This window comes from Miniopterus schreibersii (assembly GCF_964146895.1).
Source record: "Miniopterus schreibersii genome assembly, chromosome: 16".
NCBI lineage: Eukaryota > Metazoa > Chordata > Mammalia > Chiroptera > Miniopteridae > Miniopterus > Miniopterus schreibersii.
In genome coordinates, this window is record NC_138116.1 from 32,028,737 (window position 1) to 32,056,562 (window position 27,826).

The 27,826-nt window shown below is 40.8% G+C and overlaps 1 protein-coding gene across 3 annotated transcripts in view; it reads right to left on the reverse strand.

Moving 5' to 3' along the window:
• The window catches only part of SMG6 (SMG6 nonsense mediated mRNA decay factor), a gene marked incomplete at its 5' end in the record, with an annotated part of 207,239 nt that overhangs the window by 86,434 nt on the left and 92,979 nt on the right, over window positions 1-27,826 (reverse strand). For all 3 annotated transcript variants that reach the window (XM_081115789.1, XM_081115790.1, XM_081115791.1), the window contains one exon: window positions 16,788-16,989. In XM_081115789.1, coding sequence (XP_080971915.1) covers window positions 16,788-16,989 — 202 coding nt within the window. The remainder of the gene's footprint in view (window positions 1-16,787; window positions 16,990-27,826) is intronic.

Consider the following 27,826-nt stretch of genomic DNA (forward strand, 5'->3'; position numbering starts at 1 on the left):
ACTGGTATTGGACTAGTTCTCCCACCATAAACAGCTATAAAATACATGAGGCAACTGTTTTTAGGCAGTGGACAATAGGTGGTACAAGACTGTGATCGCTGACAGAAGGAAAATTCATGAAATGTCTATGATCACACAGTCCTCTACTTGGGTATAATTCTCCGACCATGACACAGAAAGTTGAATCCCAAGAAAACTATGGTACAGGCCAAGACCACCAAAGGCTTATCAGATGGCAGGTGCTACAGGGTTGAGAGGGGAACACAGAGAGTATCAGAGGTCTAGCAGTGCTGGGGGAAGAACACTGCCTAAGGATTGACGGAGGTGGAGTTCTAACACTGCCAGAGTGGAGAGATTTTAACACTTCTGAGTTAAAATCCAAGATGTTAGAGAGACCACACCCTAGAGTTAAACCTAATCTAAATCTATACCAATAGAGCCTAAAACCCAGCCTAAAACAAAATTGGCAGGGGAGTCAGGGCTTGGAGGCTGACTATCACTAAATTACTGGAGCTTGGGAAACATCCTAGGTGTCGACACAACTACACTAATAATGTGTAAACACTAAGCCTACACAAGTTCAAGATCATCAAGCAGTAATTTAACTGCCTATTAACATAAAACAAAACAAAACAAAACAAAACAAAAAAAACCCCAACTCTCCAGAGGAAGGGAACAAGCTCCAGAATCTCTCTAACAAATTATCCACAATCTCCAGTGATTTTAAACAAAAATCACTAGAGAGCATTTGAGAGAGCTTGCTCCGCAGCATATGTGTCAGTTTTGCTCAAATAAACTCATAAAAATTCTCAAAAAAAAATCCAAAAAAAAATCACTTGACACAAAGAAACAGCAAAATACAATCCATATTTAGTAGAAATCAAATGTGAGATGCCCCAGATGTTAGAACTGGCAGGCAAAGACTTTAAAGCAGTTATTATAAATATGTCCAAAATATTAATGGGAAAGAAGTTAAAAAATTAAAGAAAAATATTATCTCAATGAGCAAACAAATAGGAAACATAAACAGAGACAAGGAAATTATAAAAAAGAACCAATGAGAAATTCTTGAACTGAAAAGCAAAATAATGAAATAAAAAGTTTAAGGATAAGTTTAAAAGCATATTGGAAATGTCAGAAGAGTCAGTGAATGTGAAGACAGATCAATAGAAACTAAGTCATCAGAGACTAGAGGGAAAAATGCAAGATAAATGGAGTCTCACAAATCTGTGGGACTACCTCAAAGTGTCTAACGTACACATAACTGGAATTCCAAAAACAGGCTAACTGAGGCAGGAAAAAAGAGAGAATAAAGTCTGAAAGATACCCCAAATTTAATGAAAAACATCAACTTACAAATCCAAGAGGATCAGTGAAAATCAAGCAGGATAAATGTAAAAAAAACTACACCCAGGCATGTCCCAATCAAACTTTTGAACACCAAAGATAAAAAGAAAAGTCAGCCCTGGCCTGTGTGGCTCAGGTGGTTGGGTGTCATCCCATGCACCAAGAGGTTGCTGGTTCGATTCTCAGTCAGGGCACACCCTGGGTTGCAGGCTCGATCCCCAGGAGGGGTGTGCAGGAGGCGGTCGACTGATGATGTGCTCTCACATCGATACTTGTCTCTTCTCCCTCTTTCTAAAAAATCAATAAACTATTAAAAAAATATTCAAAGCAACCCCCACAAAATGATACATTATATAGAGAGACATAAGAATGCTATTGATTTCTCATGAGAAAACAGTGGGTGCCAGGTAATAACAGAATCACACCTTGATGCTGAAAGAAAAAACTTCAATCCAGAATTCTTTATCAAGTAAAAAAAAAGAAAGCCTTTAAAACCAAAAAGAAATAGAGACATTTTTGGATAAACAAAGGTTATGGGAATTTGTCACCAGCAAACTTGCTTATGTCCTATAGGCTCAAAAGAAATGATACCAGATGGAAACTTGGATCTACTGAAAAGAATGAAGGGGGCACTAGTAACTAAGTGGATAAATATAAAAGTATATGTTTTCTGTTTGTAATTTACTTAAACCAATTGTTAAGTAGAAATAATAACATGGTACAGTAGGGTTTTTAACATATAAAAAATGGTAAGACAACTGCACAAAGCAAAAGGGAATGGGGAAATGGACTTACACTGTTTTAAGGTTATTACATTTGTAGTGTAAAGCAGGAAACAGGAAGCAAAGGTGTAAAGTGTAAAATACAATACTGACTCTAAACATATACTGAAAAGTTAAGAATGTAAATTGTTAGTTCTAGAAAAAGCACTGAAAAAGTGTTAAAAGGGATATAGTTAAGAAGACAAAGGCAAAGATTTCTTAAAATAGAAAAGGCACTAATCATAAAGGAAAAATCTGAAAAATTGTACTTCATCAAAGTTAAAAAGTTTTGCTCTTCAAGATTCTGTTTAAAAAACAAACAAAAGCCAGCCACATACTGGAAGAAAATACTTACAGGAGATATATTTAATAAAGATTTGTATCCAGAATATATAAAAAACTTTTACAACTCAATAAGAACAAATTGATATTCCAATTTTTTAAAAATGGGCAACAGATTTGGACACCTCTCAAAAGAGGATATATGAATTGCTAATACACACATGAAAAGATGGTCATCATTAATTAGGGAAATGCAAATCAAAACTAAGATACCACTTCATACTTCCTAGAATGGCTAAAAGTATAAAGACTAGAAATACCAAGTGTTGGCAAGGATGTGAAACAACTGGAACTTTGATACATTGCTAGTGGGAGGACAATATGGTACAATCACTTCAGAAAATAGTTTAGTAGTTCCTTTAAAGTTAGATATAAACTTATCATATTATTGAGCAATTCTACTTCTAGTTACTTACCCCACAGAAATTAAAACATATATCCACAAAAAGACTTGTACATTAGTGTGCACAGCACCTTTATTCGTAACAGCTAAAAAATAAAAACACCCAAAACGTCCATCATCAAGTGAATGGGTAAACAGACTGTGATATATCCATGCAGTGGAATACTATTCATCAATAGAAGGGAATAAACTGCTGGAAAAACACAACAACATGGATGAATCTCATATATATAATGCTGAGTGAAAGAACAAAGACATAAAAGTACATACTGTATGATTGTATTTACATGAAATTCTAGATCACACAAAACTAATCTATAATGTCATTAATTAGATCAGTGGTTACCTGGGGCAGGGAGGAAGACTAGAGAGATTAATTGCAAAGGGGCACTCAGTAATATTTTGGGAAGATGGAAATATTTTATATGTTGACTGGGGTGGTCTTTTTTTAAAAAAATCCTCACTTGAGGATATTTTTCCATTGATTTTTTTAGAGAAAGAGGAGGGGGGGCGGAGAGGAAGAGAGAAACATCAATACGAGAGAAACACACTGATTGCCTCCCGCACGTGCTCCAACCAGGGCCAGGGATCAAGCCTGCAACCAAGGTATGTGCCCTAGACTGGGAATCAAACCCGAGACCCTCACAGCCACAAGCCAATGCTCTAACCAATGAGAAAGCCAGCCAGGGCAATGGAGGTGATCTTTATATAGGTGTATACACACATAAGTACATTCAAATGTATGATTTTACTGATTACATATCAATAAGTTGATACAGTAAAGATATAAATTTGAAATAAAGATTAATTTTTCAGATAAAGTTATGAAGTAAAAATATAATACATAATCTTTTACATATATGAAAAATTATATTAGTAAAGAAAATTTAAAAAGCCATAGGACAGAAGTATGAGGCAGAATATTATGTCAATCAATAGTTAAGTCTTTTGCCCAGCCAGGCGTGGCTCAGCGGTTGAGCATCGACCTAGGATCCAGGCGATCAGGGTTCGATTCCTGGTCAGGGTACATGCCCGGGTTGCAGGCTCGATCAATGACTCTCTCATCATTGATGTTTCTCTCTCTCTCCCTCTCCTTTCCTCTCTCTGAAATCAATAAAAGATATATTTAAAAAAAGAAAAAAAGTTAACTATTTTCTCTAAGTATTATACATCTTTCTGTTATCAATTTCAATTTTATTTTTCATTATGGCCCACATTTATTAAATCTTGAGCCAAATATTGTTTGTAAGTGTGCATGTAGATAAGAAGGCATGCTTACGGCGCTGACTTTTTGGTTTTTACGTATCTGTTATCCCCACCAGCCATCTCTACCAGTTCATCTATAAGAAATCCTGCCTGCACTCTTAGATTTTTTTGCCCTTAGACACACTTCCAAAATGATGTATATCATCCTGTGCATATATTCAGTCCCTCTTAGAGAACTCTCATGGGTTTGCCAAAAATAAATCAAGTTCTCTCTCCAAAGACGCATATTCTAGACCATCGATTTTCAACCACTGTGCTGCCACAAGATTTTGTAAAACATGCAGTGCCTGACTAGTTAGGGGCACTGAACTCTTTTCCCTTAGACTGTCAAATAAAAAAAAAAAATGACAACAGCCAACACAACAATAGCCGTCTGGTGTGAATGAGTCAAAAGTATACTTATTTTTTTGTTAGATTGGCAAAAATATATTTTTTAATGTGCCACAGAATTTTAGCCATTAGTTTATGTATGCCATCAGATGAAAAAGGTTGAAAATTGCTGTTCTAGGCACTCCGGTATCTTTGGACCCAGGACAATCCAAGATCTAAAGAACATCCAACCCAGAGAGAAGGAAGCAGGTAAATTTAATCTGAGCATTCACTCCCCTCATATGAACTCTTTTACTTCTTTGCTCATCTTTAGGAACTATTATGGAAGACCAGATTATCTCCCTAAACCAGGTCAATAGTTCCAAGTTCCTGGTGAGAAATCAAGCTCCCAGTGAAAATAAAAAAACTGTCAAAGCTGGGAAGAGAACTAGAAATACTAAGTAATGTGTTTGTTCAACCACTCTACTGCTGTACTGATATTCAATTAAGACTGTGTGCTCTAGATTGGACTGCTCAGATCTGATTCCTTTATTCTTTGCTGTCATCCTGAGCAAATTCTTCTTATAGTCCAAATTCCCATAGGGCTTTTGTGAAATTTAAATGAGATAATATAAAGCATTAAAACAATGTCTAGCAGATAAGCACTCACTAAAAGTCAGTTGTTTGACTCAGCATCCTCTTAGGAAAGCAGACCCAGACATGTAACTCTTCATATATATTTAAGAAAAATGTATTTACAGCATTCTGAACATAACTGCTGTTTGACAAAATGGAGGAAAAGTAACGGAACTCAAAGGTAATATGCTCTCTATTCCAAAGTTAAAAATAGAATTAGGAGGACTGTTTCTATCAGGAATCTTTATTACTTTACCTGTCAAAATCTTTGCCTGATGGCTGTAACCCTGGCAGCCACCAAATTCCTAAAAATAGTGGTTCTCAAAGTGTGGCACCCAGACCATCAGCATCACCTGGGAAGTTTAGAAATGCAATTTTTTTCTCTCCTCCTGACTACTCAGAAACTTCTGGGGTGGCACCCAGCAACTGGTTGTTTAGCAAGCTCTCCAGGTGATTTTGATGAACGCTGAAGTGTAAGAATTACTATTCTAGAGCAAAGAACACCTGGTCATTTATCGAGCCATAGCAAAGGCATAACAATAACTGAGTTCAACAGGGCCCATTTGGGAAATTAGATTATAAATTAGGCAGTCACTGATATATTCAGGGATCGGAGTGGAGATTAGTAAGTTTATAAATTTATAAACAATTAGTAAAGAAGCAAGAGCAAGCACAAAGAGAGTGAGGGAGAGCAACAATGAGGTAGGCAGAGAGAAATACACAATACAAATAGTGGCAAAGGGCCGCTTGTAAAATGAATCATCAAACAAAGCAGCTCATCAAGGTATTTATTGCACCTAAAGTGAGAAGAGGGAAAAAAAAATCGGAATTTATAACATTTTCTAGGTATAAACCAGAGGACTTTTCAAAACACTGTTATAACTTTTACTAAGTTTATATCTATATCAAGGGCTCCTTCAATTAAAAAGCCAAAACAGAGAAGGAAGTAGATACAGCTCATAGTTCATTTCTAAATATCTGGCTGGAAATAATTTTTCCTTAGATATGCATGGATTGATAGAGAGGTAGGTATAAGAAAGAGAAACTGAATGAAAGGGTGAAAACGAAAGATCTTATATAGCATGGTGTGACAAAGGAAGATACATGTTCTTACTGCCTAAAAAATAGAGTGCTACACCCTTCCCTTCCAAGTTTCCCAAAGTTCTCATCTCATTCAATATAGAAATAAAACATCTTTTATACAAGAGTAACCAAAGAAAGTTAAAAAATTATTCACAAATAGCTTTTACAAATCATTAAGAAATAAATGAGTGAGCATTCCAATGGTGAAATGGACACAGAACATAAGGCAATTTAATATCATTATATGTAAATATATATAACCAATAAGCATAATACTTAAAAAAAATCCACCCAATTAGTAATCAAAGAATGAAAATCAAAACAGTGAGATGCCATTTTTGCACATTTCTGGCAAAGAAACAAAAATATCAAACCATTCAGGATTGGTGAAAATGCTAGAAAACATTCACTCATATTCTGCCGTTTAAATGGTGATAACTTTTTCTGGAGGGCAATTCAGCATATCTATCAAGTCTTAAAAATCTGCATACTCTCTTTGACTTATTAATTCCACTTAGAAAATTTATTTTATGAATTAATAAAAGACATATGTAAAGATTTCTGTATAAGATCTCCTGACATGGCATCATTTATAAAACTGAAAAATCATTAACTTCCTAAAATGTCTAATGATTGGGGACTAAACAAATATTATGTTACGTCCAAAGAAGTTGATATAATGTGACCATTAAACTTCAAGTTATAGGTGAACATGGAAATATATTCTGGATATATTTACTGTTAAGTGAACAAAATAGATTACAAAACAGTATATAGTTTGATTCTATTTCTGTTAAAAAGCAAAAAAACTTCACATTTGTCCATCTGTCCATCCACCTATCCAACTATTATACAAAGATCAATGAATCTTTATTTTCCTTATTGCTAACCTGGATTTCTCTAGTATTTCTAAAATGAACATCTATTTTATAATACAAAGATTATTTTTATAATTAAAAAATGTAAAAAGTGTAGTCTTCCTAGTTAACTCTACTTCCAGTATCCCATGTGAAGTGACCAAACCGAAATACACAGAGTGTACCCCCACCCCCCATGCCCCATGATCCCTCCCTCTGCCTACTGTGTTCACTGCTATGGCTGCGTTATTTAGAATAGTGTCTGATGCATAGCAAACAGTTAATAGCTATTAAATGGGAAAATGACATCCATCTGCCATCAACATAAAAGAATTACTGCCAGATGGATAGATAGCTAGAAGGAGGTCATTAAGAGCCATTTCACAGCTTCCCTTCCTAAGAAAGCAACTTTAAAAAAAATCTTTTGTTAAATGTTAGTTTGTAAATATGGAATTGATTTTTGTATACTGACTTTATATCCAGCAACTTTGTTAAATTCGCTTATTAATTCTAATAATTTATTCTTGTTTTCTTCTGGATTTTCTAAGCATGTATCATGTTATTTGCAAATAAAGAGAGCTTTATTTTTTTCCTTTCAAGTCATTTTTTTAATACTTTATTTCTTTTTCTTGTCTTACTATACTGGCTAGGACCTCCAACATAAGCTGAATGGAACTGGTAATTAATCACTCGAGTCTCATTCTATTTCTTGACCTGCTTGGTGGTTATACTGTTGCTCACTTTGTGATAAGTCTTTGTTGTATAATTTTCATATTTATATTTCATAATTTTAAAAGTTAAAAAAAGAAAAAGGAAGCAGAAGTAAACAATGAAGAGCCTGGCAAAATTCTCCAGTTTGAAAGGGTTTATTAGTTTCACACTGCTGCTGTAATAAATTACCACACATCTAATGGCTTAAAACAATACAATTTATTATCTTACAGTTCTGGGGGTCAGAATTCCTAAAACCAAGGTGTTGAAAGGACTGTGTTCCTTTTGGAGGCTCTATGGGAGAATCTATTTCCTTGCCTTTTCTAGCATCTAGAGGCCGCCTGCATTCCTTGGCTCATGATCCCTTCTTCCATCTTCAAGGCCAGCAGCATACTACCTCCAAATCTCTCTCTCTATGACCTCTGGTTCTATCAGCACATCTCCTTTTTCTGACTCTGACACTCCTGCTTCCTCATCAGAACCCCTGTGATTACATTAAGTCCACCTGGATAATCTGGGATCCTCTTCCCATCTCAAGATCCTTTATTTAATCACACCTGCAAAAGGCCCTTTTACCTTTTAAGGTAACATTTAACAGGTTTCAGGGATTAAAATAAGTGCCACCCTTGGCCTACCTTCTACAAAGTCTGCCTACCACAAAGTGTGAGGACATGGGGCAGATACAGAACACTACTTGGAAGCTTTTTCACTGCTACAAAGCAGTACCCCTCATAATCAGCAGTTCAGAGAGGCCACAACTTCAGGAAGGAGGTCAGAAATTGCCATATCATTTATGTGAAACAAAGACTGGACATGGGAAACTAGCTCTGGTATAGTAGCTTTACTATATACAGAACAGGAAATGTAGAAAATAAATTCACCTACTGAGATTGCACACCAGTTGGCTTCTTCCTCACTCCCTTTAGGGTGGTGACTTAGTATTACAAACTTCTATTAAGCACCTTTAGACTTGAGAAGGGGATTATAAATAATATTTGGAGACAAAGAAGACATCCAGTGAGAATCTACCTAACCTGTTCGGAGAAAATATCAGACCTGAGTAAATGTTTCTTTGTTGAAGAAATATAGATGGCCCAAATCAGATTGTAGAAATCCAAGGTGGGGCCTATGCAAAGAGTCTGTAACATAAAAAAGGGAGAATGTAGCATGGAAAGAAATAGAGAAACAAAGCATATTTTGGCGAGGGGAAATGTTAAGTGAAGAAGACAGTATCCGTTTTATTCTTAAAACTGAATTTTTAAAATCATAGAACCTGTGAAGAACACTGAAAGATGAATGACAAAACAAAGACAGATAAAAGGAACCTGGATAAAAGGCAGGCAAAAATATAAAGTTACAGGATAAGGTAAGGAAATAACGTAAGGGAACAAATAATGCAATAACATAATTAAAAATTGAATTAAAAGAAGAGTAGAATCAGCACTATAAAAATCTGAATCAATTACAGAGAGGACAAACTTGAGAAGCCCTCCAAGGAATGCAGAGGCAAGACAGAAAGCAATTAAGACGACAGAGAGATGTAGAGGGCAAGGAATGGAGAGTCAATAAATTAGGAGAACAGAAATTACTGAAGAAAAGAATAGAACAACAGAACATTAGCAATCAAGGACATAAGAGATGAAAACTTTTCTGGTCCAAAGACAGAACCATATGTGCATGTTAAAAACAAACTCACTCGGTATCATGAAAAATTAAGGTATAGAGCCTAACATCTAATGAATCTTCATACAATCTGAAATTCAATATTAGAAAAAATTATCCACGCTAGAGAAAAAAAATTACCTACAAAAAAAGGAAAAATCAGATTTTTCTCTTATTTTTTATAATCATTAATGCAATGGAATAATATCCATAGCCTTAAGGGGAAAAAAAAAAAGTAAACCTAAGTTGCCATTCAAGTGCAAGGACAAAATAAGAATAATTTCAAGATACAAGTATTCAAAAACTAGTCATGAAGAATGTCTTTAATATATTAATAGAGCAAAGACAGAGAGATTATTTTGATCATATATGTATATATGTGTACAAACATGTTTCAGTGAGCACAGAAGTAGTCTAAAAAGACAAATACCAAATTGTTAGCAGTGGTTATTCCTGGATGGTGGCTTTTGACTTGATATATTTTTGTGTGAATTATTTTATTCTTTTGCATAAGTATGTGTATTACTACTGTATTTTATAAGTCATCTTAATTTTTAAAAAGCACCCATGATACCTTTGCTGAAAAAAATTTATGTTGCATTTGAATAACAGATGAATGAAAATAAAGAACATAAAAATGGGAAAGCTGTAGATTAAAAAGACTGATGGTGAGCACTAAAAACACTTAATATAAAGTAGTGTGTGTTTTTTTAACATACTTTATTGATTTCAGAGAGAGGAAAGGAGGGGGAGAGAGAGAGAAACATCAATGCTGAGAGAGTCATCAATCGGCTGCCTAGCTCGAAACCTGGGCATGTGCCCTGACCGGGAATCAAACCCCGATCTCCTGGATCCTAGGTCAATGCCCAACCACTGAGCCACACCCAGCCGGGCAACACTTAATATAAATTAATTCTTAATAATTATTGTAAATCTAGAAGCATAATGCAAATGGGTGAAAAAGAAAATACATATTGTAAATAGTCCTAATTTCCATATTTTAAATAGGGGATAATCAACAGGTTTTTAAAATTTTTATTTATTGATTGGAGGGAGGGAGGGAGGAACATCGATTTGTTGTTCCACTTATTTATGCATTCATTAGTTGATTCTTATATGTGCCCTGACTGGGGACCGAACCCGCAACCTTGGTGTATCAGGATGACACTCTAACCAGCTGAGCTACCGGCCAGGGCCTGATGCTGATACTTTGAGAACAGAGGATCAAATATGTTTTTCAAAAAATCAGTCACTGGTAGCTAGGACTTAAATATGTATTTTCCAGACCACGAAAAAACAAAAGATAACACTTCCCCAAACTACATGCATAAAACAATAAGGGCTTATAACAAACATAAAACAAGAACAAAACATACACTGATGGTTCTAGTTTTATGAATGGAAAAGAACACACATATAAGCATGAGCAGAAAAAGACTGGAAGGACATATGCTAAGCTATTAACACTGGTTAATTTTAGGTGGTAGCTTGTAGATGATTTTTATTTTCTTGTGCTTTTCTATATTTTCTATTTAAAACACTTTTTGGTAATTACATGAACAAACAACAACATGCCAAAAATGTCATTTAACAAATAAACAAGCAGACAAGCCAGTACTTCCAAAAGTTGGACAATTTAAGCCTCATTTAACCTCAACCATGTATTTTATAAATGACAAAGTTTCCTGGGTTCCTGCATCCAGAAAGAAAGCAAAGATGACTGTAAAAATGAATGGGATGGGACGGGAGACTTACAACATGCCCTTACAATGTGACTTATAATTTATTCCCTATCAAGCCAAAGAGTGGCCCAAGTATTAGCTTTTTGAAGTCCTTCAATTACTTCTTCGAGACAATATATAGAGAAAGACAAAGACTATCACACAGATTAATCCAGCTGGGGATGCTAAAATGAGAACTGTATCCATTAACTAGACCTTTAGAACCTAAGGAAAGATGGGGCCTGTTACTAAATAGATCCTTGTTTAGTATCACCTATAGCTAGCTATACAGTCATATGCATATATTTTGAAGATGATAGTTAAGCTTTTTTGATACTAAGGCACAACATGATCTTTCTCCTAGAACAGTTTCTTTTTCATCACTTTTCCTATTTGCCTATAGGGTTGTTGGGGTTTCAATGAGAAAATGCATGTAAATAGCTTAGCACTGTGCCTTGGACATAATTAGTGATTGCAAGAGCTTAACTTTATTATTATGGTTTAATTACTTTTCAATCACTTAAGCACTATAATATGGCAGGAAGGACAGAGTTTTACTTGTTTTGCTTTCAGAATAGCTATTACTTCTTTTAAAACTTGTTATTATGGACAACTCAACTCAGTGTACCCATTATTCAGATTTAATAATAATGATCAATATTTAATCAATAATAATGATCAGTATTCAATAATAATCAATATCTGGCCTCTTTTCATTAATACTCCTATCTACCTCCCTCCCCAGATTATTATTTTTAAAAATATGTCTTTATTGATTTCAGAGAGAGGAAGGGGGAGGGGGAGAGAGAGAGAGAGAAACATCAATGATGAGAGAGAATCAATGATCGACTGCCCCCTGCACACCCCTTACTGGGGATCGAGGCCACAACCCAGGCACATGCCCTGCTGGTTCACAGGTTGATGGTCAACCACTGAGCCACACCAGCGGGGCCAGTTTCTCAATGTTAGTCAGATTTTTGTAAGATGCCTGTACTCAGGATTTTCACTGTTAGATGTATTTTATTCAGTGGAGTCAAATAACAAGGGGCATAACATTTTTTTATTTTTTTGAACCTGGGATCTCAGAGATGGCACTATTTTCAGTTTCACTTTTAATTAAAGTTCATAAACGGCTGGGCCCCAAGTTATTTTGAAGCAAATCCTAGACATCAAATCATTCACCAAAACATGAGGTTTTGCCCAGCCGGCATGGCTCAGTGGTTGAGCGTTGACCTATGAACTGGGAAGTCACAGTTCGATTCCCGGTCAGGGTACAAACCAGGGTTTTGGGCTCAATCTCCGGGGTTGGTGGTGGTGGTGCAGGAGGCAACCAATCAATGACTCTCTCATCATTGATGATTCTCTCTCTCTCTCCCTCTCTCTTCCTCTCTCTGAAATCAATAAAACTGTGTAACAAAATTAAAAACACACACACACACAAAACATGAGGTTTTGAAGTCATACAGATATGGGTTCTTTCTAATTTTACACTTCCTTACTTGCCACATGACCTTGAGTGTGCTACTTAATCTCTGGAATTAGGTGCCTAGCAGCCACTCAATGAATTTAAGATCACTTTCTTTCCCCTGTTTGGCTCTAAATGGTTTCAACATCTGCAATGCAATGTTTCTCTCAAAATGTAACCAGCTCCATTCTATTGCTTTTAGCCTAATCTGTACTCCTTACCTTACCTTCTGGGTAATACCAATAGCAACCTGTTTTCTCACCACTTGCTCATCCCATATCTGGGTTTTTTACTGGGGTTTGTTTATTTTAGGCAGAATACTAATCCTAGAAGATGTTTATAAATCAAAAAGTTCAAGGGTGAAGCAAGTTTGGAAAAGACTGCAAAGACTATCCTTCTCACAATGTACACTATATTTAAAAGCTCCAAGAAGTCTCGTAGTACTGAGTCCTGTTTAACACTGCTTTATCCTAACTTACACGATCATGAAACTCTTTCACCCAACAATTAAGATCTTACAAAACTAGAGTTCCAAAGAACCTGGTTGGGAAATACTATGATGTTAAGGCCAAATCAGTACTCCTTAAGCCATGCCTCCATTGAGATACTACTATAAGCTCAACAAAATTTCAGGAGTGCATCCTTAATTATAGGTTCAAATTAACTTATGTTGCTTCTCACGTTTGTATATGCCACAAAGTGCTTTCCAAGCCAGGAGGAACTTCGCCTTATACATTTGGATCTTCCATGTTGTGTGTGTAAGACAGTGTGATGTAGACATGCTCAGTAATTATCTGTTGAATGAGCATGAAGGCTGGACCAAACGTGGTTAATCTTGACCAGCAATGCACTGTTCACGTTGCTGCTACTGATGAGTCCTTGAGATATTTTACATTTCTTGGGAGTGAACAGTAGAAGCTGAAGAAAATGTCTACCATTTTCAGATTTCCAAAAGGTCAAGAGTTGCTAAAGATTCCCTCTGACACATCTATACTAATCTTCTAGGTTGGCAGTGGAGATAATCCATGAGTTTTATCATCATTCTTCATGTTCCTCTTGAGCTTCGGTCACCTCTTTTTTAAAAAATGAAGGTACTAATACCTACTTAGTAGACTTACTGTGAGGACTTAATGAAATACCTAGGCCAGGGGCTGATATACACTAAATATTCAAGAGATGTTATTTTTCGCTGCCATGAAGCAGAATAAAGGAAAAAGAAAGGTGGTTAATGTCCTATATTGAATAACTAGGGAAGACCTCTCTAATGAGGTCACATTTAGAAGGGAAACAGAGCCACGCAGCTATCTGGGGGCAGAGTGTTTGTTCTAGGTTAAGATGAGTGCTTGCCTTGTTTGAGGAACAGCAAGGATGACAATGTGACTAGAGTATGTTGGCTATGAGGAGCAGTAGGAGCTGAGGTCAGAGAGTTAAAAGGGTGTAGGTGGCGTCAAATCATTGACGACATTGTAGGCTCTTGTTAAAACTTTGGCTTTTACTCTAAGTGAGAGGAACAGCCATCAGAAGGTTTTAAACAGAGACGTGACATGATCTTACTGATGTTTTAAAAAGATCATTCCAGTGCTGTGCTGAAAATAGACTGGGGAGTAAGAGGGATGAACTAGAGAAACCAGTTAGAAGGCATTTTGATGAATTGTACTAGAGTGTAGTGGTAAGAAAGAGTTGTATCTACATGTATTTTGAAAATAAAGAAAACATGAATTGCTAATGAATTAGTTATGGAGATGTGAGAAAAATAGAGGAACCAAGAATAACCCCAAGAATTTTCACATGAGCAACCCAAAAGTCAAAGTTGCCATTTACCAAGATGGGAAAACTAAAGAAAGACCAGGTTTGGGAGAGAAAAATACAGGAGTCTGGATTTGGTGATGTTATGTTTGACACACCTATTTTATAGTCCTTGTAGCAGAGATCTATCTTAGTCTCAATGAGCTACAACTGCCAGGTAGCCTGTGAATCATTACAACAGGCTGAGGATATGAACTGCTGGCTCTGTGTTCTTCTCGGGCCAGATCATACACTTCTCATATACTGTATTCTATCAGATATATGTATCATATATGCATGCATCATATATCAACACTAACACTGGGAGAGCTGATGAGAACATAGGACTTACGAAGTCTGAAGCTGGTTAGGACTCCTTCCCTGTTCTGCACTAAAAGATAGCTAACCCAAGACCAACTCTCAAAAGCGCCCTCTGGAGTCAAGACCACCTTGTGATCACACAAGAACAATACCAGGCTCCCCTGACTCAAGCCATGGCTAGTTTCTCTTCTAACTGAACACCTTCTACGAAGTGTAAACGTTGTGCTAGCTGTCCTCAGCCTCACATACTACAACTCCCCATTCTTATTCCCCTATGAAACTAGAAGAGCAAGACTACATTCCAACTTTTCATTGGAAAAAGCATAAAATGAATATTTCTCTTGCTCTCACATTCCCAAAATCTATTAGCCATTAAATGTACCCAAAGAATACAGATTTCTGGTATGTCAATGTCTAGAACCTTTATCTACTTACAGAAATTTAACCAAAGGGAATATATACAAAAAATCTGCTATAAGAAATCACTTCGGTATTGATAGTGCAAAATTTGGAACAATCCTTTGGTTCAATAAAGCAAAGATTAATACTGGCATATAAAAGAATATTAAGTGATCATAAAAATGATTCCATATAAAAATACATTAAAAATATTAAGTAAAAAAAGCAAACTACAAATAGTATATGTAATATGACCCCAAGTTGTTTCAAAAAAAAGTATATGTAGACCTGGCCAGTGTTCTCAGTGGTTAGAGCATCAGCCTGTGCTGATGCCAGAGGGTCTTGGGTTCGATTCCTGGTCAAGGACAAGTACCTGGGTTGCAGGTTCAATCCCCAGCCCCTAGTCGGGGTGCGTGTGGGAGGCAATGGATTGATTCTCTCTCACATCAATGTCTCTCTCTCACATCAATGTCTCTCTCTCTCTCTCTCTCTCTCTCTCTCCCCCCATCTTTCCCTCCCTCCCTCCCTCCACCTCTTCCCTTCTACTCTCTCTAAAAATCAACGGAAAAAATATCCTCCAATGAGAATTAACAGAAAAAAAAGTGTATGTGTACTAGAAGTTAAATATGATTATGTATGGTCAGCAAAAATAACAGTGATGTTACCTCTGGGTGGAGGGGTTGCAGATAAATGTTATTCCTTTTACTTGTCTATAGGAACTTATACTCTTTTCTACTAAGAACAAGTTTAAACATTTTTATATTCAATATAAAATTATCTTATATTTGCAATTTATGTTTGGAATTTAGTTTTTCCTATATGACTTAAAAAATAATCTACCTACATCTCTATACATACTTCATCTAAGTCAAAAGACTTCTTTCTGAGAAGTGGACTCTTCCCCAAAGGCCTCTATCCCAGGAAACACGATGCTAACAACTCCACAGACAGCTCAGTCATAGGCTTCCTCTGCACAGCACAGGAGACTGCTCGCAGAGTCTGTGGGTGCTGCTTCCCTAGTCTAGCAACTGTTACATGGGAATGTGAGACAGAATGAACTGCCTTACTCTCTGCACCTGGCCAAAGACACAACTGTTAAGCAGACACTAAGTTCCACAGTCCCCACCAGGGCAACAGGCAATGGGCTTTGTTTTCTATAAACAGACAGACAAGAAAAAAGTTCAGGTTAAAACATAGTCCTCAAAGGAAGAAAAATAGAAACCAGGCAACGGGGAATGCTTCATATTCCTAAAAGTTTTTTTTGTAAGTTAACACATGGTGTCTGCTTCTCTCTAGTCACCTATTTATCACTCTCCTCCTTAGAAAAGGGAAAAAGCCCTGGCTGTTTTCCTAGTGCAGAGTTTTGTGGCTGGGGGGAAGGAGGAAAGGGGGAGGAAGGAGGGTGCTTTAAGCATGATGCAAACCATTTGGAGTTGAGTGAGAGCACTGCCAACACAAGCTGGACTATTTAAACAAGTGAGGAAATGATCGTATATACAACATGCCAGCAAGCACACACACACACCAAAGGAAGTCGAGAGGGCTTTTTTTTAGGACACAGAGCTGGATGTCAGCGGCTAAAAGGTCGATATTTTCCCTTAACACCCTTCTCAATGACTTAATCATGTTCCGTTTGCACAGAAAACTTCCCAAGAATAAAAAAGTCTGGAGAATTAAGAGGAAGGGTGAATGGGGAGTGATGTTTGGCCTGGGGCTGACCTTATCCGAGGTTTTCTCCACGTAGCAGGGATCCTGAGGGGCAGCCAGCAAGGGGACAAAGCCCGAGAGAAGCCGATCCTCTTCCAGAATAAGAAGGGTGAGGTCATCGTCCGGGTCCTTGTACAGTGGCACCTCAGACTGATTCACCGCAGTCAATATGTTACAGAAATCAGCCAACATCGACCACACATCCACAGCAACCCTGTGAGAAATAAGGTAAGAAAAGAAGAACAGCTCTAAAGAGGGACCAGTTAAAGTATTCTAAGCACTTGTGAACAGAGAGGTACTTGTGGCAAATGATGTCTATGGCTGGCATGTGCCAGGAAATCTTACCCAAAAAGCTAGGATAACTGAACTGCACCCTTGGCAGCAATCTGGTGAAAGTATGTCCATCCATGCAAAGTTAAAATTGATTAGGGGGAGTTTTTAATCCTAACCAGAGAGGGAAAAGAATTTAGAGAATCAGTTGCCTAATGCAGGTCCTGTCACCTTTCCAGACAGTGTGCCTAAGACACTTACTCAAATACTCTAGACACCCAGTGCCTGAGGCAGCTCCCAGAATTCCCCCACTCCTGTCCAGCCAAGTATATGCCACACAGACAGCAACAGAGTGCCAATCTTCCCTCCTCTTGCACAGCCAGAGGGGCTAGTCACACCACGGAAAGAGTCATGTGGTTTGTTTTGGTTTTCCCCTCCTATAATGCTTTAGAAATCTCTTCCTATATATAAGCAGAAAAACAATTAAACACACATCCAACACAAACCTCACTCCTGGCGTGTGACGCTTCCCATGCATTTCAGCAGATGAACCAGAATCAGAGCTATCGTGGCCATCCTATTGCCTTTCCTTTCCCTCAGCTGTAGAAGGTTAGACACAGGGTAACTAACCATTATGGTTTACCTGGGATTGTCCCAGCATTAGCATTTAAAGCCCCGTGTTCCCAGAAACACATCAGTCCTGGGCAAACTGGAATGGATGGTCATCCTAATTGCATATCACCAGGTCCTGGTTGAACCTGAGAAGGATCCTTGAAAATGCAAAATCTGGTTCTCCCCAGTTCAAACTCCAAGGCAGAATTATAAAAAGGTTCATTTCTCTGTCACCATCATTTGCCAAAAATCTACTGTGGTTCAGATCCCTCTTCTGGTGGGAGCTAAGGATCCTTACAACTTTCTTTTGACAAGCCCAAGACAAGCTCAAATAGCCAAACTGTGGTCAGATCCAGGGCTGCCAAGTCTACAGACTTAGGTTTCTTCCCCAGAGGACCACCTACCCAGGGAGTATGGGAAAGGCAAGTGCCCTCTAGGCTAAGTTGTACTCCAAAAGGAGTGAGACCCATAAAATAATTACAAAGAAAGCTTTACAGTTAGGTCCAAGAGGTGGCGTGGCAAGAGGCAAGACGCAAAAAGAGGTATATGAATGAGCTACATCCTGGAATCTTCCCAGAAGAGTTGCTGCGCATGAGCCAAATCTGCTAGGGAGGGGCCTCCGACCTAAGCAATATGTTGCTCCTGGAGACTAGGAACCTTGGGGGGATGGCAGAAAGGAGGGCATTCAAGGGACATGCCATTGAAGGTGATGCTAGAAGAGAAAGTAGAGTAGAGGTGTGGGGACTCCCTGACTGGCTCCAGGTGGAAGGAGCCTGCACTGGTTTATTTACTGTAATCACTGCACTAGGAAAAGGCAATGAAATGAAACATCTTGTTTTCAAGAGTGTCCTGGGAACCAGGCGGAACACAGCCCCATTAATCACACAACGGCACATAATCAACACACGTGTACAGCAGAAGTAACTCACTTCACAGGCTTTGCCCAGGAAAAAGAACATGTTTGGGAAGAATCACCGGAGGGACAAGGGTTTTTTAAAGCCTCTCTCTGCACAGACACCAACAACCAGACTCATTCACAAAGCTCCATCTTTTGGCTCAGCTGGGTTTGGCTGTCAGAAATGTTTAAATATGGAAAAAAATAAACAGTTGCAACACGTTTCTGTGCAGAGATCTGCCTGAGCCCCTTTGTGATGTAATGGGAAACGCGGCATTGAGGCTACCAGCTGTAGAATAAACAGAGCTTTGAGGGTTAAAAGGAACTGAACTTTCCACGACCCCATCTGCAGAGAAGAAAATAATAAGAGGAATGATGCACTGCCCCACAGCTCCGATAGTTTATCCTCCAGTCCCGGCTGCAGAGACAAGCACCGGATGTGATAGGGCTGCTCAGGGCCGCCTCCGAGGTTAGCGCTGCCCATGGGAGACGCACAGGGAGGCTCTTCCAGCTCCCCACTTCCTCCCCCAGTGCCCTGCTGGCCACTTGAGCCCACTGCCTGAGTCTGATCCCACAGCGCTGGTGAGCTCTGGCCAACAGGCATTGCTCGGCTGCAGAGCAGCAATTTGGAAAATAAACAGGAAAGACGACAGTGAGAAGGAAGAAGGTGAAAAGTCTCCCAGCTGAATTCTTGGCTTGGGGACCTTGGTTGGTGCTGTGCAGGTCAAGGCTGCTTCAGGATGTAGTTGGGGGTGGGAGGTGTGGGCAGCAGCAGCCCCAGCCAGGGAGAGGCAGCAGAAAATTACCTACGGCTGCCACAGTGGGGGGGCCCCACATCCCTCTCTTATCCTCCTACCCCTACCATCTTGGATCCAAGATGAAGAAATATGTGGTACCATGTGGTTCTCATTACCGTGCTCCCCTGTCCCTTAAGGATCAGATAAACCAAAACTGACTCCTCCCAGAAATTGCTGGCCACCACTAGGGACCCCAGCCTACATCTGCCTTTGCCCATTACCACCCACCCACCTTGTGCCAAAACCTTAAGACTCAGTGCAAAAATGAAGTGGATAAGAGTTCCTACCCCAGGGGTGATGTGTAAGACAGCAGCTGGTGACAGAGGACATAGGATGTGTCTTGAGTTCCCAACTCAGAAATATAAAGTTGCACCACAGGCAAGAATACAACTAACTAGGCACCCATGGGCCATATGGTGATGCTCCACAGAGGGTGGGGAAGAGGAGAGTGTTAGGAAACTAATACTAAAAGGAAGGGGTGAGATGCCTAAACTCAAAAGTTAAGGTATTTGCAAAAGGATGAGGTAATTCCTGGAACCTGGGGAGTATCACCTCAGCTTACCCCAATTAGGCCTTTGGGCTGAGAAGTCAGTTCTGTGGGTGAACACAGGGTTTCCTCACTACAAGGGGAAAAGCTCAGGTTTTTCCTGCTCTAGTTCCTTATGCCAGTTAGGACTGCCTTCCAACCTTCACCCCACAGCAGCCCTTGGAGTTTAAGGATTCAAGGTTGGCCTGGGCTGAGTAGCCCAAAGTCAAATTCTGGTGCCTATGAGGAGCTTTAAACAGCTCCCAACCTTTTAGAAATGCTTTGGAAATGACTCCCCAAAAGGTTTCTCAGATGATCGCAAACCACCTTTAGTTCTAAATGCCCCCTCTAGAGTGCTATGGGCTTAGGCAAGTCCCTCTGACTTGTTCTGGTCCCAACTCATATTTTGGGGAAGCTCCCAGAGCCCACAAAATCCTGCTAAAGTTAGGGTGCATTCTTCACCTAGCAGACACAAGGCAGCTAGAGAGTATGAAACTGCATCCAATGAGTCCATTTATGGCTCTCAGAATGGTGGCAAGGGAGCCTCTCAGCAGCTGTGATGTGATTAGTGAGCAGGATCAGCAATTGTAGGGTGACCCAGTGGCCCAACCCCACAGAACACACCACACACCAGGAAAGCAGACCCCTGGCTGGACACCAGATCCTAGCTTGGGACAGACCAGCAGTGGCTAGTTAGAGGTATGCACTCAGGACCAAGGCTCACTCACTTCTCCACAGACATGCATTCACTTAGTCCACCAGGAAAGGAAAAAAATAAGTTAATTTACTTTTTATTGCCTCAGAATTCCAAGGTTTAATGTAGCTGTCAGTTTGAGTGCAGTGCAGCTGCTGGCCGATACAATGCAGCCCAGGCCAGCCCAGGTGACTGGGGAAACACATTTCACAGAAATGAACCAACACACACTCTTGGCTGGTTGTTTAGGGGGATATTGACTTGGGGAATCAGATTAACCCTTCAGACTGGAGTTCGTTCTGCAAACAACACTAGAAAAGTAGCTTCAGTCCAAGGAACTGAGAAGCCCTGGTCTCAGGTGGACCAGGGGATTTCTGTGTTTTGACAATTTTGGAGTTTTCTCATGTAAGATGTTATTCAACTACAGCATGCTCTGAAAGATAAAGGTATGAGATATGTGAGGCAAGTTATATCACAACAATTGATCTCCTTCCTAGAACTCGGAACAAAAGGCAGGTCTGCCAGCTTTAATAGGGAAGAGGTTGAGTAGGAACTTTTCTGCAGGCTCCATCCAGGGTGGGACTGAGGGAGGGAGACAGTTTGGAGAGTGGAGTACTAAGGCCTGACCAAGTCTCAGGCCATCCTTCTGGCAAGTCTAAGGAAGACTGAGCCCTCACACACCCCTTCATATTTTTACTGGGGGAACAGGCTGACTGGTGATTAATATCAAGTACAATGACCCCATGTTACAAGCCTGCAGGGGCCTGTGGAGGTGGCCATTTCCTGTGTAATACCAGCTTGTTTAAACACTAACATTCAAACTCCACAGCTGCAGAACAAACCCGGAAAGAGTTGAGTGAGAAGAAGCCCTGCATTGTGTTTCAGAGCTATGGAAGATCAGAGAAGTAGTACAGATGGGAAACGAGTTGGGTCTTTTGGTTCCTGCGGTGAGGAGCTCTGGAAATATAGCCAAGATGGCATGGAAACTAGGCACGAGGAAGCTGAAAAAGAGAAAGCCCATGGACTAATAGGCACAAAGGGTAAAGACAAAAGGCCATAACAATAGAAATGCTCTTAAGATATGTAATATGCTCTTTTCAAAATCTGTTTGCCTATGGACCATTATACTCTAGCCTACAACTCTCCATACAAGGTTCAATTGGCCAACATAAGACCACTGTAGCCCTGGAGGACTTTTGGCCCAAATGGAGAAAACTGCAGGAGGTGAGCAGCTAATAGCAGAAATGGACCTGAATCCAGTAAGTCAACTTGGGCCCTTGGGAGAGTGCCCAACTTAAATTAATTTTGCCCAATACTGCAATTCAAATTCTGAAGCTCAGACACCCTACACTCCTCCAAGAACATAAACTCCATGTTCTAAAAAGTGCAGCTAGAGTCCTATGGCCAACAACAGGTCACAGTAACCTCATTGCAGGATTTCTCAAGTACCTTTACTATGCCTCCTTCAGCCTCTATCTAGGTTAGTGCCTTATTTAATTTCAGTCCTCCCAAGCTACATTCATATGTATAGCCTCTGTCACATCACTATGGTGTGCTAAACCCATCAGCACTGTGTGTTTGGGAAAGATCAGCCCCCAGGGGACCTTGACATCTCCACTGCATGAGTGGAGCCCTCGGTGGCCTCCCTGGTGCGGATTCTCACGGTTCCTGCCTCTCTAAATTTTAGCTGTAACCACTCCAACACATCTTCTTAGTTTAGCACACACTGGACCCAAATAACCTCTGCCCAGAGCTGGAAAGTACTCTCCCTGGGGTCAGCTGCTGTACCCTGCTGGGGTCAGACTGGAGCCTTAGGCCAACACCCCTTCCTCTCACAAGGAGTCCTGTGGGAGGAGTGGGGAGGGGACAGAGTATCCTGCCGTGGGAGACATCACGTGTGCCCCACACTCAGCACTTGGAGGAAGAGGAACCCCCTGGTGCCAGGCTGTAGTGCTGACGCCCTAACCCGGAGCCAGGGAGACTGGGTGGGGAGCCAGGGTAGCAAAGGGGCTTCCCACAGTCACCACCACTTCCTTCAGGGAAGTGCTGATGGACTATTACTTAGTGACCTCCTAAAATGCCCTTTTGGGAAGATGTATTAAGCGTCCTTGAAGGGGTGCAGATTAGACTTGGGATTAGTTCTTATTTCAGAGCTGTCCTATGAGGGTGAGTGAACTAGCTGTTTTTTAACTCAAGAATTTCTATCTCATCCTACAGGGTCAACACATGTAGGCTCCCTGAGGAAATGAGCTTACTGCATACTCCCTACATCTCCCTATGTGACAGCACCTCAGAGGGCTTCCTATAAGCCGTTTCCAGCATGCTCTGTAGACTATACAAGACAAGCCACGGAAAAGCAGCAAGTCCAGGAATTTCTGGAGTTTTTTTTTTTTTTTAACAGTACTCCAATCCAACAGTGTGATAAATGCATCCGAGCTACAATTAGGAAGATATATAGCATCAGAATGCGAAGGTCTGGGCAGCCTGGTGAAACGCGGGCTCTCCAGAGCCCCAGCTATGTTTCCCATTATGTAACCCTGGTCATGGGCAGACAGCCAGACTCCAAATGAAAAAGAGACTCTGGCTTGGCACTGGTTCTATTTTCCTATCCTCATTCGGGGTCAGCGCAGTGTCATACAGCTGCAGAGAAAGCTCTGGGGATTAAACCTGGGAAAGCCTCCAAGACCAGGACCTGGGTTCAAGTACCAGCTGAAAGCAATAAACCAACTGCCACAGCTGGGCTAGGTTTGGATGTTCTCAAAGTCCCCTGACTCTTTCACTTACTGAGAACTAGAGATCAAGATGAGGGAAGATTTGGCTTCAGCAGAGACTCTGAAATGAGGTAGGCTGTCCTACTGCCCTAGCCTTGCCAAAGGTCCTGGGATGCAAGAGGTCACTGTGTTTAGGTTTGTGGAAGCCTGTTGCTCTCTGCTCCTCTCTATCACCTGACATTCACAACTTTACTCATGCTCACTTGTTCAAGTGGGGAGTAGCTGCCTTTCCCTTCTAATAAGAGGGCTGGCACAGAAATGTGCTCCCTGCTCCTCTCACCCCCTCCCATAAGTAGATGGCCTCTCCAAACACTGTGGTCTGTTCTGAATAGACCAAAGCACTCGACACTGTCTCTTACAGTGGCCCAAGGCAACTTTCCACACCCAAGGCTATAACCCTCTGTACCAAAATCTCCTGGGATGATAAGCCATCTTATTACAACAGGTACAAATGGGAAGTCAACCTGCTTACCTGCTGACCCAACACACATATTTAAGCGCCTCTGTGGGGGAAGGCACAAATGACCCTGAAATCCTGTCCTTATCACCCTAAGTGTTCCACATGTGCTTAAGTGGCTATTGCCTAGGAAAAGCAGATTTGACCAGAAAGAAGAGGAATATGAGCAAGAGGAGAGAGCCAAGGAGATGCATGATGAGCTTTGGAATACCCCTAAGAAAGTGGAGGATGCTTCAAAATAATTTGCTAATTGTACAAGAAAAAAGAGTAACAAAATAGAGACAGGGAGCAAGATTAAATAAGGATCCAAGTGTGTTAGAGAAACAATTTGGAGGCGGGGGTTTCTGGAGGAGAAGCAAATTAAAATGTAGGCTATCTGGTCACCTAATCAATGAGGAATTTGTCTTTGCAGAGAACAGATTCAGGCAAAGTCCAATAAAATCATGTAAAGCAGAGATGTTAAGTAGAAACCCTTTCCTTCCTAATTTCTTGAGAGCATTCCTAAACCCTCCAAATGAAGATCACACAAGGACCTTAAGAGTGTTAGAGGAATTACTATTCTGACATCTACAGAACTATCTGGAATATGTCATTCCTTATGGCATTAAAGAAAAGACTCCACAAAATGAAAGATCAGTAGGCATAAGACACAACTTTGAAACCCAGAGAACTACCATATCTTGTCGATCTCTCAACCATAGTGTTTACTCAGTAAGTGTTAGGTGGCCACATGAGAAACTGGAAAGGAAGAAGATAAATTCATATACCACTTTTCCAGTGCTTGGATCTGAAGGCTATGAGGTAGGACTACCCTCAGTGGTGGCAAGGCCAGGTCTGTTCTGTCTAGCATTGGCACCAGCCCTCAAATCACCATGCCTTGTGGTCAGGCACCAGGACAACGCCCCTCCTTCATGCTTAAACTTACATTCCAGAGACAACCAGCTGCTGACCCTGCAGAGAGATACAGTGCAGGAGGGGACTCTATTCTTTACCATACTGACTTCTCTAGCCTACACTGGATTCACCAGAGAGTAAGTGGTGCCCACAGCTACAAGAACTTGTTTACTGGGCAATCGGATTCAATATATTTGGTCAGATTTGCTCCCCCTGTGAAAAAGTCTAAAAAGACTAAGCAAATTTGTCAAGTGTCCCAACCTCCTCTGCCTCACTGTATGTAGCCCAGGAGGTGAAGCCCAGCTGGGGATGGCTGTAGCTTGGGACCACGTGCCTAGCTGCTGATTGAGCCCTTGCCCAAAGATGGGCAGCAGCTCACATAAGCCGGCAACGGGCCATTTGCTGCAGCATCCAAAGAAAAAACAGACTCAGCACCTCAAGCAAATGAGGCCCAGCACTTCCTGTGTGAGCTTTCCATTTCCTCAGCCAAACAAAAGCCAAAGGGATCGCGAGAGGGAGGAGGGATAAAAGGAGACAGCCGCAGAAGAGAGTTAACAGGCCCGATGGCCCAGGATATGGGTAAACAGGGGTTGGATGGACTGTATCTAGGGGACTTGTGGTTGTGAGGTGAGGTGACCCGTGGCAAGCCCAGGCTCCAGGGACAAACAGTCTGCCTCCCCACCCTTCACCCCCCAAAAGGAAGGGAGGAACACTCTGTGACCCTGCGCATGCTCAGAAGCAGTGGCTTCAGATACTTGGAGAACTGAGCCTTTCTTTGTCATTTTCTTCCCAAAATTGCAAATTGCCTAGTCGGCATTATAGATTAACAGCCTGAAAAGTTGGAGGCTGTACATGTTAACTCTTTGTGGAACATGGCCGGGAAACAGCTGACCCCTAGCTAGCAGATCTGTCAGTTCCTTTGCGTGGCCCCAGCTGCTCAGCCCAGGGCTTAACCCTGGCTCACGAAGCCTCAGCCTAGAGTGCATTTTTGGAAACCTAAGAGGGTTTAGAGGAAGGATGCAGAGAACTGTTTGATGCTGTGAGCATCACTCACACAGTTACAGAGTTAGAGATGGGGAACAGAGGAAAGAGGGCCAAACAGTCCAGGGGCATGTCTTGGGGTGAAGACCAAGAAAGGAATTTGAAGAAGCAAAGGGGGGGTGAAGAGTCAGTCTACATAGTCCACACAGAAAGATCAATAACTGCTGGCCAGAAATCTCTGCTGCAGCATTACCTCTGTGGGTCACCTACAAATAGAGACCCACATGGCTGGCCCCCAGCCCAGAGAAGCACCCCACTCCCTAGAAGTGCTGTCTGCAGGAGCCTAGGTCTCCACACTGTATCCTCCAGTACTTTCCCGCTCAGAGGAGCAATGGAGAACAATGAGATGCTGGGTATGGATGCTTGTTACCAAACACACACATACACACACAACGCAAAGCCAGAAGGAGCTCCTGCCAGAGGCCACAATACAAAGAATTGAAAAGGGAGGAAGAGAGAGAGGCAAAGACAGAGACAGATAAACCGAGAGAGAGACAATGATAGGAAGAGAGAGGAGGACAAAGGGAGAGGAAGAGAGATGGACAGTCAATAGTTGACCAGAGATAGGCACCTACACGCATATAAATTAAGACAATATTGTGCAAACACGAATACACACACAGACAGTGACACTAATACAGATAAGAAAGAGAAACATGGAAACATAGAAACATGGATATAGATCAGGAGTCGGAAAACTTTTTCTGTAACAGGCTAGATAGTAAATAGTTTAGGCTTTGCAGACCATAAGGTCTCCGTTGCAACTACTACTCAATCTACTGGTGCAGTGTAAAAGCAGCCATAGATAAAGTGCAAATGAATAAGCATGGCTGTGTTCCAATATGACTTTATGGACATTGAAATCTGACTTCATATCATTTTCATGACTCATGAAATATTATTTAAAAAATTTTTTTCAACCATGAAAAAAATGTAAACCATTTTTAGCTCATGGGACATAGTTTGCTAACCTCTAATACAGACATGCAAAAACAGCAGAGGCAGACAGAGGTAGACAAAGAAACAGAGGCAAGCAGGCAGGGACAAGCCAAGACAGACAGAAACAGGCAGGAGGGAGAGGCAGAGGCAAGCAGGCAGTAGGTGAGGCCGGCAAAGAGACACAGGGGAAGCAGACAGAGGCAGGTAGACGCAGGCAGACCCACCAGACCCACATACACAGAAATCCCCCTCCAACAGAGACCCAGTCACAAACACAGACATGGTACAGGCGGTCTTGGACACAGACATTCAGGCATGCATACAAATACATACTCTCACACAGAGATATGGGCAAGACCAAAGCAGACATGGACTGACACGGACCCAGAATCAGATACACACAGATGGACATGGGTATGGACACAGATACACACTGAAATCTTTGGGGATGCATGAATTCCACAAACAGACCCACACACCCAAGGATAGACAGACACAGACATGGATATGAACACAGCACATGGACACATAAACAGACACACATGGACAGGCACACCGAAAGACCCTTAGATAGAGAGATCCCAAGAGACAGAAACACACAGACCCTCACACTCAAATACGGATAGACAACTACACCCAAACAGGCCCACACAGAGATACAATGCACACACAGAAACAGACAAAAGAAATAGCCATATGTGGTTGCACAACAATGTGAATGTAAAATGCCATCGAAATGCCACTGTATACTTAAAAATGGTTAAGATGGCAAATTGTGTTATATGTGTATATTTTTATAAAGTTTATTGTGTTATATATATTTTTACCACAATTTTTAAAAAGAAATAAAAATGTCATACAAACACACACCCAGGCATACATATATACTCCCCAGATCAACACACCCACACCAAAAATGCTCTGATAGACACCACACTGAAACACAGTCACAGAGGCGGGGTGGGGTATGCTGATGAGACAGGGAAAGAAGCGAATGGGATAAAGAGGTGCACGCACGCGCCTTCCCCATACACTGCAGTGCCATGAGAGGAGGCAAGGAGACAGTGCACAAGACAGCACAGAGGCAGTGAGAGATAGCCTGAAAGATGCACACAGATAAGCTAAAAGGGAGAGAGAGACAGGCAAAGTCTCTCA